Source organism: Microtus ochrogaster, chromosome 24 (assembly GCF_000317375.1).
Source record: "Microtus ochrogaster isolate Prairie Vole_2 chromosome 24, MicOch1.0, whole genome shotgun sequence".
Lineage (NCBI taxonomy): Eukaryota > Metazoa > Chordata > Mammalia > Rodentia > Cricetidae > Microtus > Microtus ochrogaster.
Genome location: NC_022024.1, coordinates 35,607,652 through 35,617,399, shown reverse-complemented (window position 1 = coordinate 35,617,399; position 9,748 = coordinate 35,607,652). Strand labels below are relative to the sequence as shown.

The 9,748-nt window shown below is 42.7% G+C and overlaps 1 protein-coding gene across 2 annotated transcripts in view; it reads right to left on the bottom strand.

The window, feature by feature from the left end:
- Positions 1–9,748, bottom strand: part of Polr3b (RNA polymerase III subunit B) — a 110,662-nt gene that overhangs the window by 96,985 nt on the left and 3,929 nt on the right. Inside the window, exons 2-7 of one of the 2 annotated variants that reach the window (XM_005358244.3) lie at positions 8,794–8,826; positions 8,529–8,585; positions 8,381–8,445; positions 3,595–3,670; positions 2,600–2,700; positions 561–652 (exon numbers count right to left, since the gene is read on the bottom strand). In XM_005358244.3, the coding sequence (XP_005358301.1) occupies positions 561–652; positions 2,600–2,700; positions 3,595–3,670; positions 8,381–8,445; positions 8,529–8,585; positions 8,794–8,826 (424 nt within the window). Of the gene's footprint in view, positions 1–560; positions 653–2,599; positions 2,701–3,594; positions 3,671–8,380; positions 8,446–8,528; positions 8,586–8,793; positions 8,827–9,748 lie in introns of those variants that run through there. The other variant, XM_026784628.1, reaches the window with a different exon arrangement.

The following is a 9,748-nucleotide window of genomic DNA, read 5'->3' as shown; positions in this document are numbered from 1 at the left end:
TGGTGTGTGTGTGTGTGTGTGTGTGTGTGTGTGTGTCTAGCTGATGAGGGGATGAAGGCAGATATCAGCCAATTTAAACCCTACATAATGGCATTTGGAAAACCTCTCTACATTCTGTTGTTTGAAATTTTGTCAAAAATTGTCTAGAAATCAGCACCAAAATATAAATTTTAAGAGCTTAAACAACAGCAAAAAAAATTCATTTTTCTCTTTTCTATATTTAACATAGACTGTAATGAGCTACTGGGGTCTTTTCAGAATAGCTTAGACAGTAACTTTGTGAGAGTCTAGAATTTCAAGTATATCAAAAGAAACTACTGAACAAAGGCAGAAAGAGAAGAACAAGCCCTGACAACAATCAGAAGTTAGGCTACTGAGATTTAAAGCTAACAAAAGAATCGCACATTTTTAGAAATCTAGAATAAGGCTGGTGCCAAACCTTCAGAACTTTATGAACAGCTTCCCAACTTCATTAAAAGGCAGAAAGGCTACAGTAGAACACCAGGAAAGCAGACAGAGCAGGAAAGCGGGGGAGGGTACACCCAAGCCATCACACATACCTGGGTCTAACGGGCATTCGTTCAATTTGGCAAACTCTGCTGGAGTTTTCCCTGTCAGAACACAGTTGGAACTTCGTAGCATGATGGGCATTCTGTTTAAAGTCAAACAAACAAAACGTTATTATGCACAGACTGGGGCATAAAAACACAGAGAACACATGGCAGAGGGGCCTGCACCTCTGGGTACCATGTTAGAAGAGGTTAGGAGATTCCACGAGAGAGCAGGGAAGACCCAAGATTCCCACACATATTTTCTGGCACAGATAACAAAAATCTACGACAGTGCTGGGTAACAGCAATGGCCCAGCTGAGGAGAGGATACTAAGTGGAGAAGTTGTCGAGAATTGTCAAGAGTCTTCTTTAGGAAGACCAGGAGGCGGACTCTGGAAAGAGGGGTGGAAGCACCATGTAAGAGCCAGACAGTCTAAAGCGCACCTACTCGGACTTCTAGAAAAACTTACGAAAAGGGGAAAGGCTATGGATTTTGAGATGTGTGAAAGCCTTCACAGTACTATCTATACAGAATAGAGGACCACACCCAAACACGCAACACAGCAAAGGGGAAGAGAGGGTGTAAAACAAGAGCACAGGCAGATTACCAAAGGAAACTGAGCAGACTGACAGACCTGAAGGACCAAGAGAGAACAACCTACATCTGGGTGTTCTCTTAGTGCCACACGGAGGTTCAAACACAAACTAAAAATTAGTAAGACCCTCACTAATGAAATTTCTAGAAGAAAGTTTCTATCTTCAGAAGATGGAAAATAAATACCAAGCCAAAGTCTGACATGAAAAACGAGGGGCTGGAATAATGGCTTGTGGTCAAGAGCACTAATGACTCTGCCAGAAGACTCGGCGTACGTTAACACCCATCTCTAAGGAACCTGCTGCCTTCTGCCCTCCTTCAGAACAAAGCACACATGTAGTGCACATACATACATGTAGACAAAACACCCATACATGTAAAATAATAGTAAATTAAAAAAATAAAAAAGCAAAACAAATGCACAGAAATGTAACTAAATGTTAACTTTATAAAACAACGATGATTTTCAATTTATGGGTTAAAAAGCAAGACAAGAGAAACATAATATAACAAAAGTCAAGGTTTTGACAGATGTCAAAGTTTTCTAAGATGTTACTCTTCTTAAAAGAATAGTAAAGAATTATACTCAAACTCTGTTAAGTTTTGCAGTTTATTTCTAAAGTAGCATAGCCAGAAATGATATGCATGCCTTTCAGAGCAGGTAGGAAAGAAAGAGCTCCCATTAATCCAACGTGATGCAAAGCAGAAAAACTAAAAACATAAAGTTGGAAAGATTTCAAGTCTAGAATAGACGTACAGAAATATATGCAAATATCTACTTCTACACATGTAAACTGTGTGTGTCTCTGTATGTGTGTGTACAATAGATGTAAATGAGCTACACTCTCCAACAAATTAAAAAAAAAAAATCTAGGTACACAAGGTTTACAAGAAAACCAAAACCAGGTGGTGGCGGCGCACACCTTTAATCCCAGTACTCGGAAGGCAGAGGCAGGTGGATCTCTGTGAGTTCGAGGCCAGCCTGGTCCTAACTATTTCTACGAAAGCCTCAACATATGTCCCTAATTAGGAAAAGCACGTTCCAAAATCCTAGGTGGTGCTATCCATTATTTCCAAATTTCTGGGAGACAGTAACTCTTCCCTAACTACTGTGACACATCAATGTCTAGGGTAGCTACATATGGAAGGCAACAAGAAGGGCAGTGCAGGAGAATCCAATGAAATCCTAACTGACCTGCTGAGCACCCACTGCTGGTGTCGGGAGAAGAAAAGGAAAGCATTTCCCCAGCCTTACAAAACGTTCTACAATTAATAAGAGCCACAGCTCTGCCTGCCCCTTACTCTAAGGATCCACAAAGGGATTCCACGAGATAGCTACTGCTTCCGGAACACTCCTGAGGGAGTCAGGCAAAGCAGACTTATTAATTTGCTCAAGATCACGTGATGGAGCCGAGCTCCAGGCAGTGGCTCCAACAGTGACTTCTCTTCTCACCTGCCAATGGGTAAGGCGTTGCGGATTATCCTCTGGCTGCCTCGGGTGTACTCAATGTCCACTGTGATGGGGGCAGAGTACGTCATGTCCCTCAAACGGCACTGCAACAAATCACAGTTACTGCCCCTCTGCTCTCCAGAGCTCCCCCTAGGAGCACGGCCCACGCCAAACTGAACTTTCCCCAAGAAGGGGGATGACATCGTGTACTGGCCTACATATTGGTACAACATCCCTGGTCCTGCCAGTCCAAAGACGGAACATTAACCGAAGAGTAATTTTCTTCTCGTCAACCTGGTGCAAATGACACGTTATGTTTGCTTCCACATGGTTACAACAATCAGACTGCTCCTTGCAAATCCATCCATAGAGACTAATCAATGAGGCTGGTTACATGGTTCAAAATTGTGAACTATCACAGAGGTAAGAAAAGTATAAAAACTACACCATAAAACACCTTCCCAAGAGAGAGCTATACACAAAGACTCATCACACCATGCTACCAGCTTTTAAATCATCAGTGGGATTTGAGAAATTGTTGGGCTGTGTGTTAACTTGACGTGATAACAAGCTAAAGAATACCTTCAGCTAAGCCACAGGAAAGCACACACGAATTCTCCAGTGCCTTCACATTACTACTCCACATATAGTAATATGTTAATATGGCGGTTCACAGCTTCAAGACAGAATTTCTCTGAACATTACCCACACAACTCTTTGTGTTAAATTTCATCTGTTGCTTCCACTGAAAGTCAAGTTGAAATTTCTTTAAACTTTTCCAACAGTGGCTCAAGTTTTAAAATTTTAAGTTTCCTATTCCTGGCCAATAAAATTTGCTTATGTGGGGATAAAGGAATGGCTCAGAGGTTAGGAGCACCAGCTGCTCTTCCAGAGGACCCAGCTTCAATTAAAACAAAAATCTTACGAGTATACAGTAAGAGTAGAGCAGACTCCAGGTCAAAACAAACAAGTTCAGGTAAGGCAAGATGCACAATTACCTCATGAGGGGACACTGGTCTCGTTACATTGAAACTTTCTTCAACATCGGGAAGGCCAACGTAGATATTAAGATATCTGAAAGGCAAATTTCTTTCATCAGTTATAATGTCTTTAAGAACATACACAAGTGATCCCTGAGTCTTTGGAAAGCACCCCTTGCTGAGGACGACAAACAGAGGTGATGGCTGACTTATTCTGGAAGTGATAGTTCCTATAACTTTGCAAATGAGGGGAAATGCTATGGAAGTATGTCTGTGAGTGCGTGTGTACGGTGTACGGATATGTACATGTGTGTGCACAGGTGCACTGGAGACAAGGCATTAATGCTGGGCTGCTGCTTCTACCGCTTCCACCTCGAGTATTCTTAAAGTTTTACTTTTATTTTATGCGTTTGAGTATTCTGTCTGCATGTAAATGCACTGTGTGCATGCATGGCACCTGCAGAAGCCAGAATAGGGCACTGGCTCCCTGGGAACTGGAGTTAAAGAGGGTTCTCAACCACAAGGTGGGTGCTGGAAACTGAACCCCGGTCCTCTGCAAGAGCAACCGGTGCTCTTAACTGCTGAGCCATCTTTCCAGTCCCCCTACCTTATTTTAGTCAGCTGAGTTAACTACATTCAGGCTCCAGAACAGCCTGTCTTCACACACCCAGTGCTGTGGTAAGATGCAGACACTGCTGCAGCCAGCTTTCACGTGAGGGTCTAGGACCCAAGTCAGCACGCCATCCACACAGCCACCTCCTGCTCTCCTAGGTACAGACCCAAGTCAGCACGCCATCCACACAGCCACCTGTCTGCTCTCCTAGGTATAGACCCAAGTCAGCAAGCCATCCACACAGCCACCTGTCTGCTCTCCTAGGTATACCTTCAGAAGATAACGCAGGTAACACTTTCAAGTAAAGATATATGCACAAAAGGGCTTACTGTGTGACTCACTGTGTCATACTACAGATTCCATGACAAGGTTTTTTTTTTTTCTTTTTCACTTATTTTATTTTGTGAGGGAGGTTGCGAGGGCAGAGGGTGAACATGAAGGGACGGGGAAATGAATGAATGGAGATGCATGGTGAAGAAGACACAAAGAATAAATAAAAAGGAGAAAAAAGATAAAGTATGTTTTAACAGAAAAATATTAGAGCTGGTTCTATATAAATAACACCCAATGAAAACAGCAACGTGTAAGGCATTGCCTGTGCTATATGAGCATTCGAGTTTTTGTTGAATTAAACAAAAAGGTGGACTTAAGAGACAAAAATATAAACTCATTGGTGTAAAAGGAGGGAGGATAATGAGAAAGTAGTGATGTTCTAACTACCAGAAGCATCTGGAAACTGGGTGGTAAGAATCAGGAAGGCAGCAACAGCTTTTGAAGATACTGTTTGGCACAGGTCTAACTCCTCTAAGGACAGCATTGTGATGCAGTCAAAACGACAGAGTTGAAATTAACCCAGAATCAAGCACAAATCTTACTGAATTACCAAGGAATAATATAACTGCTCTGAAATGGGAAGAAAGAACAGCGTCCTTAGGAAACAGCAGTTTCCTTGGGTCCTGTCAGGCTGAAGGCAGGAAGTCCGGTGTACGACTGTCCTCTAGTTAGTGGACATTCTTGCAGACATATCAGTGTGAGGTTACCTGGTATATAACCTGAGGTTGAAATTTTTAAAAATTAACTACAGATCTATAAGCCCCATTTCTCACTGTCAGGATAAGGAAGGGAAGACTGTTAGAATGAGTGGGTACTGTGAGCCAAGAATCAGGGGCCTCAGTCTAAAGTCTCCAATACAAACTAAATGAATAGGACATAGATGTGTGCATGAACGTGTTACTGTATGTACATTTATTTGCTAATGCTGTCTGCCTTTGTGGTCATATGTAGATGTACAAGTACAACCTTCTAACAAAAGAATAAGGAACCTTGAAGGAATGGTTGGTTCCCTGATGGGGACAAAGAAAAACACAACAAATATATAGTATAGCCTATGGTTCCAGAAAGTAAAGTGGTTGTTGAAATATCACAAGAGCCCATTTTGAAAGGACATGGAATCAAGCTGAAGAATTTCCCTATGACAAAGTTAGAATAATCTAAGTAAGAGAATAATAATGCTGACTTACAAACAACAGAAAAAACTAAAAACTGTGATCCTGGACTTGGGGCGGGAGAATTGTCTGTATTCTGTCAATCAAGTTTTAAATAAATTCTGATTGGCAGGTAGCTAGGTGGGAAAACCAGACAGGAAGTAGAGGTGGGGCAATAAGAAGAGGAGTATTCTGGGAAGAATGGGCCAGTCAGTTTATATCTAATGCAGACTCTGTGTGATTCTTTGGGGGCTAACGACTGTGGGAACCAGGCAGGACAGAAACCACAACAAGCAGGACCTCATGTTACACTGGACTAGTAAAAATATAATATACAAAAGGCACAACGAGGGCATGGGAACATTAGAAACTGAAGGAATGACAGGCAGTGGCGGTGCACGCCTTTAATCCCAGCATTTGAGGACAGGCTGATCTACAGAGTGGGTTCCAGGGAAGCCAGGGCTACAGCGAGAAACCATGTCTCAGAAAGAAAAAAAAAGGGGGGGGGAGGAGAAAGAGAGACTTATAATTATCACATAGTAGTATTATGGATAAGAACCATCAAATCGGTAGTGAGGAGCTGTGTATGCAGCTCAGTGTAGAATACTGGTCTTGTAAACATGAAGTTTGGGATTCAATCCCAGGCCCAATAAATTTTTCTTAAAGAATTAAATAAAATTAGTGGTGAAAATACTGAGATTTGCATTGCCCAAAGGATCGCCCTGTAGGTAGTTATTATAAAGAGAAAAGATAGTATTCTTACAACAGAGAATTCTGAAAGACAGACACCACATTAACTAAGAAAACTGTTAAAATCGCCAGCCACAAAGGATGTTGGCAATTATACCCTCTGAAAAAATGGCAGAAACATGGCTTAAAGTGTGTAACTTAGCCGGGCGGTGGTGGCGCACGCCTTTAATCCCAGCACTTGGGAGGCAGAGGCAGGCGGATCTCTGTGAGTTCGAGACCAGCCTGGTCTACAGAGCTAGTTCCAGGACAGGCTCCAAAGCCACAGAGAAACCCTGTCTCGAAAAACCAAAAAAAAAAAAAAAAAACAAAACAAAGTGTGTAACTTAAACTAATCATGAGTTAGTTCCAAATACTCAGAAGGACCCTTTGCAAAATTTCCTCATGCTGGGGAACCTCCTTCAGCCAATGGCCTTTGAGAGGCTGGACCAGTTTGGGTGTGACCTTGGGTACTGAAAAGGTGTGCACTTTGTGTGTGTTCTCGTTCTCTCTCTCTCTCTCTCTCTCTCTCCTAGATGTTGGGTTTGGTTCCTGTTCCTCATTTGTGCAGAGGACTGTGATCTGTGAGTCTCCCCTAAATAAAGAACCCCTCAAAAAGAAAAAAAAAACCTTAGTATACCCTATTCAGAGCTAGTGTCGGGGGGACTATTTTATTTGTGTTCTCCTTCACTGTCAGACTACTCTGTCATAAGTGTCATGGCCAAGCATCACCAGGCAAGACGGAAGACTATCAGATTCTGGAGACCAACAAACACAATCGCAACCTTGAACAGGTGCCTTCGCAATTCAAGGGCCCTTGAAGAGGACCTGAAGTTGGGTCCCCAGCACCACCCCAAGAATGGTGCCCCAGGAATCTGAAGTCCTCTCTGGCCTCCAAGGGCACTTGCGCTCAGCTATACACAAACTCACACCTAAATAGAGTGGAGGATCTGGAACATCCTGACTCAGTCTTATGATAAAAAGCCATCTTATTACAGGCCAAAGTAAGTACATCCCTGTCTTTTTGAAAAACTTGGATCTGACCAGGTCTTGACCCATTTTCTGGAATTTGACATGTTCTACACTCTATGCCCTAACCTCCATCCTGATTAATTCTGTGAAATAATTCTGAAATGTTCAGTTAAATGCCTAGGTAACCAAAATTCATCTGGAAATCCACCAACCCTTGAAAGTCTCCCAGTCTTGCAGTTTTGGGGGTTACATGAACCCCACTTTCTTCTCTTTCTCCCATGTTCGATGCTATTTTCTCAAACCCCACTTAAGGGAGAGAGCTTCATATGACAGAAAATAAAGCTTGCATAATTTGACCAAAGAATTTGGGTCTTTACTCTTGTGTGGTGGGATTAACAACAGAAAGGCAGCCTAACAGAGGGCCAGGGACTGATTCTGCTACAAGAAACAGGGTGAATGGGAAAACACCAGGTCAGGTCTATACTTCAGCAGGCGGCACTCCATAAATTAACTCCCTGGTTCTGAGGACTGGGGTCTGATCACAGACAGGGAAGTAACACAGGCTGTGCAAAGAATACTAAGAACTTTTTCTTTTTCCCAATGATTTTTCTATATCTATAACTCATCAAAAGAAAGGCCAGCTTAGAAGAACTACAAGTTTTAGTAACTTTTCAATTAAAATTCTATTTACAATCAATTAAAAGCTAAATGTGAGCAGTTGACAATTAGTTTACTGAATGGGTAAAATAACAGCTGTACAAGAGATGTGACAGCAAGTACAGCCATGCCAATATTTAGAAAACAATCAGAGCCGGGCGGTGGTGGCGCACACCTTTAATCCCAGCACTTGGGAGGCAGAGGCGGGTGGATCTCCGTGAGTTCGAGACCAGCCTGGTCTACAGGAGCTAGTTCCAGGACAGGCTCCAAAACTACAGAGAGACCCTGTCTTGGAAAACAAAAACAAAAGCAAAAGCAATCAGAATAAACGTAAGAGGAGCTGGTTTCTTACTTTAAGTACCACATGGGGTCAGCGTCGCTCGTAACCTTCTCATTGGCTTTCATTATCTTCTTTATCTGCAGCAGAAGTCAAGGTTAGGGACAGAACTCCGACTTCCAACTGGTCATCAATTCACATCCAGTTGGAATCCGATGCTTACCTCCACATTAATGAAGTAGTTAAAGGAGTCTATATGCTGCTTCACAAGGCCTTTCACCTAAACACGGAAGAATAAAGAAAGGATGAAGGATGGCAATAATGCACAGGTGACATGTGTCACTCTGGCCACAGGAACCAAAGTTTCTCAAATACAAGTACGGGAAAGAATAATAAATGCATTTAGTTACAAAAAAATTGAAAGGACCATCTAGAGACTTATTGTGTTATAAATAACCAATTATTATTAAAATCAAACAAATAATTACCTTTAAAAATGCTGGAAGCAGCCTCCATTTTTCCTGTGGACCAAACAATAAGACCATGAGAATTCTGCAGCAGTAACTACAAAACACAATTATTTTGATACACTAAGTTTACCACAGTACACTGGAAGAAAAGCAAAAGGGGGAAATTTTATCATGTAAGTGCTACTGTAAGAATGTTTATACATGTGCATTTGCACATAAACACACCCCCATGTACCACAGGTACATATATTGCATATACTACATATACTACAGCCTCTTCTTGATGACAAGATCCTAAACACTTCTCACGTTTATTCTCACGGCACATCTGAGTGAGGCTTGTAGTCTGTCTGAGCGTGGTGAGAGAACCAGAGTTCTTTCCAAGTCCAGCCCCCCAGGACTCAGGGGTCAGCTCACGCGGGTGTCTGCTCCTGCACTGAAGGACTCCTCCGCTCTTAAGCTGTATGACTGGCCTTCTGCCTCTTTTCACTCTTCTCAGCTCCTAAGGAAAGGCCCCGGACAACGGGCGCTTTGTGGCAAGCAAAGATTGGCTTTAACTTCAGGGACCTGAGAGCCACTAGAAAGTTCTGAGTGGAAGGGTCACATGATAGCTCTGTGCCTCTTAATTAGATCATTCTGGATGTTGAGTGCCGATGAGCAAGGCAGGCAGCAGGAAGGTCACTGCACTGACTGGCTAACTGCAGGAACCCAGGCTGATAACAGGACAACCAGAAAATGAGAAATTGTTAGCTCGGAGGCATGATCTGGAGCAAAGTCAGTGAGATTTGACAAGAGACTACATGGCTCCCTGAGAAAAAGCGAAGGTAAAATGAACAGCATGGGGGCTGGAGAGATGGCTCAGAGGTTAAGAGCACTGGCTGCTCTTCCAGAGGTCCTGAGTTCAATTCCCAGCAACCACATGGGGCTCACAACCATCTGTACCGTCCTCTGGCCTGCGGGCATACATCAAGGC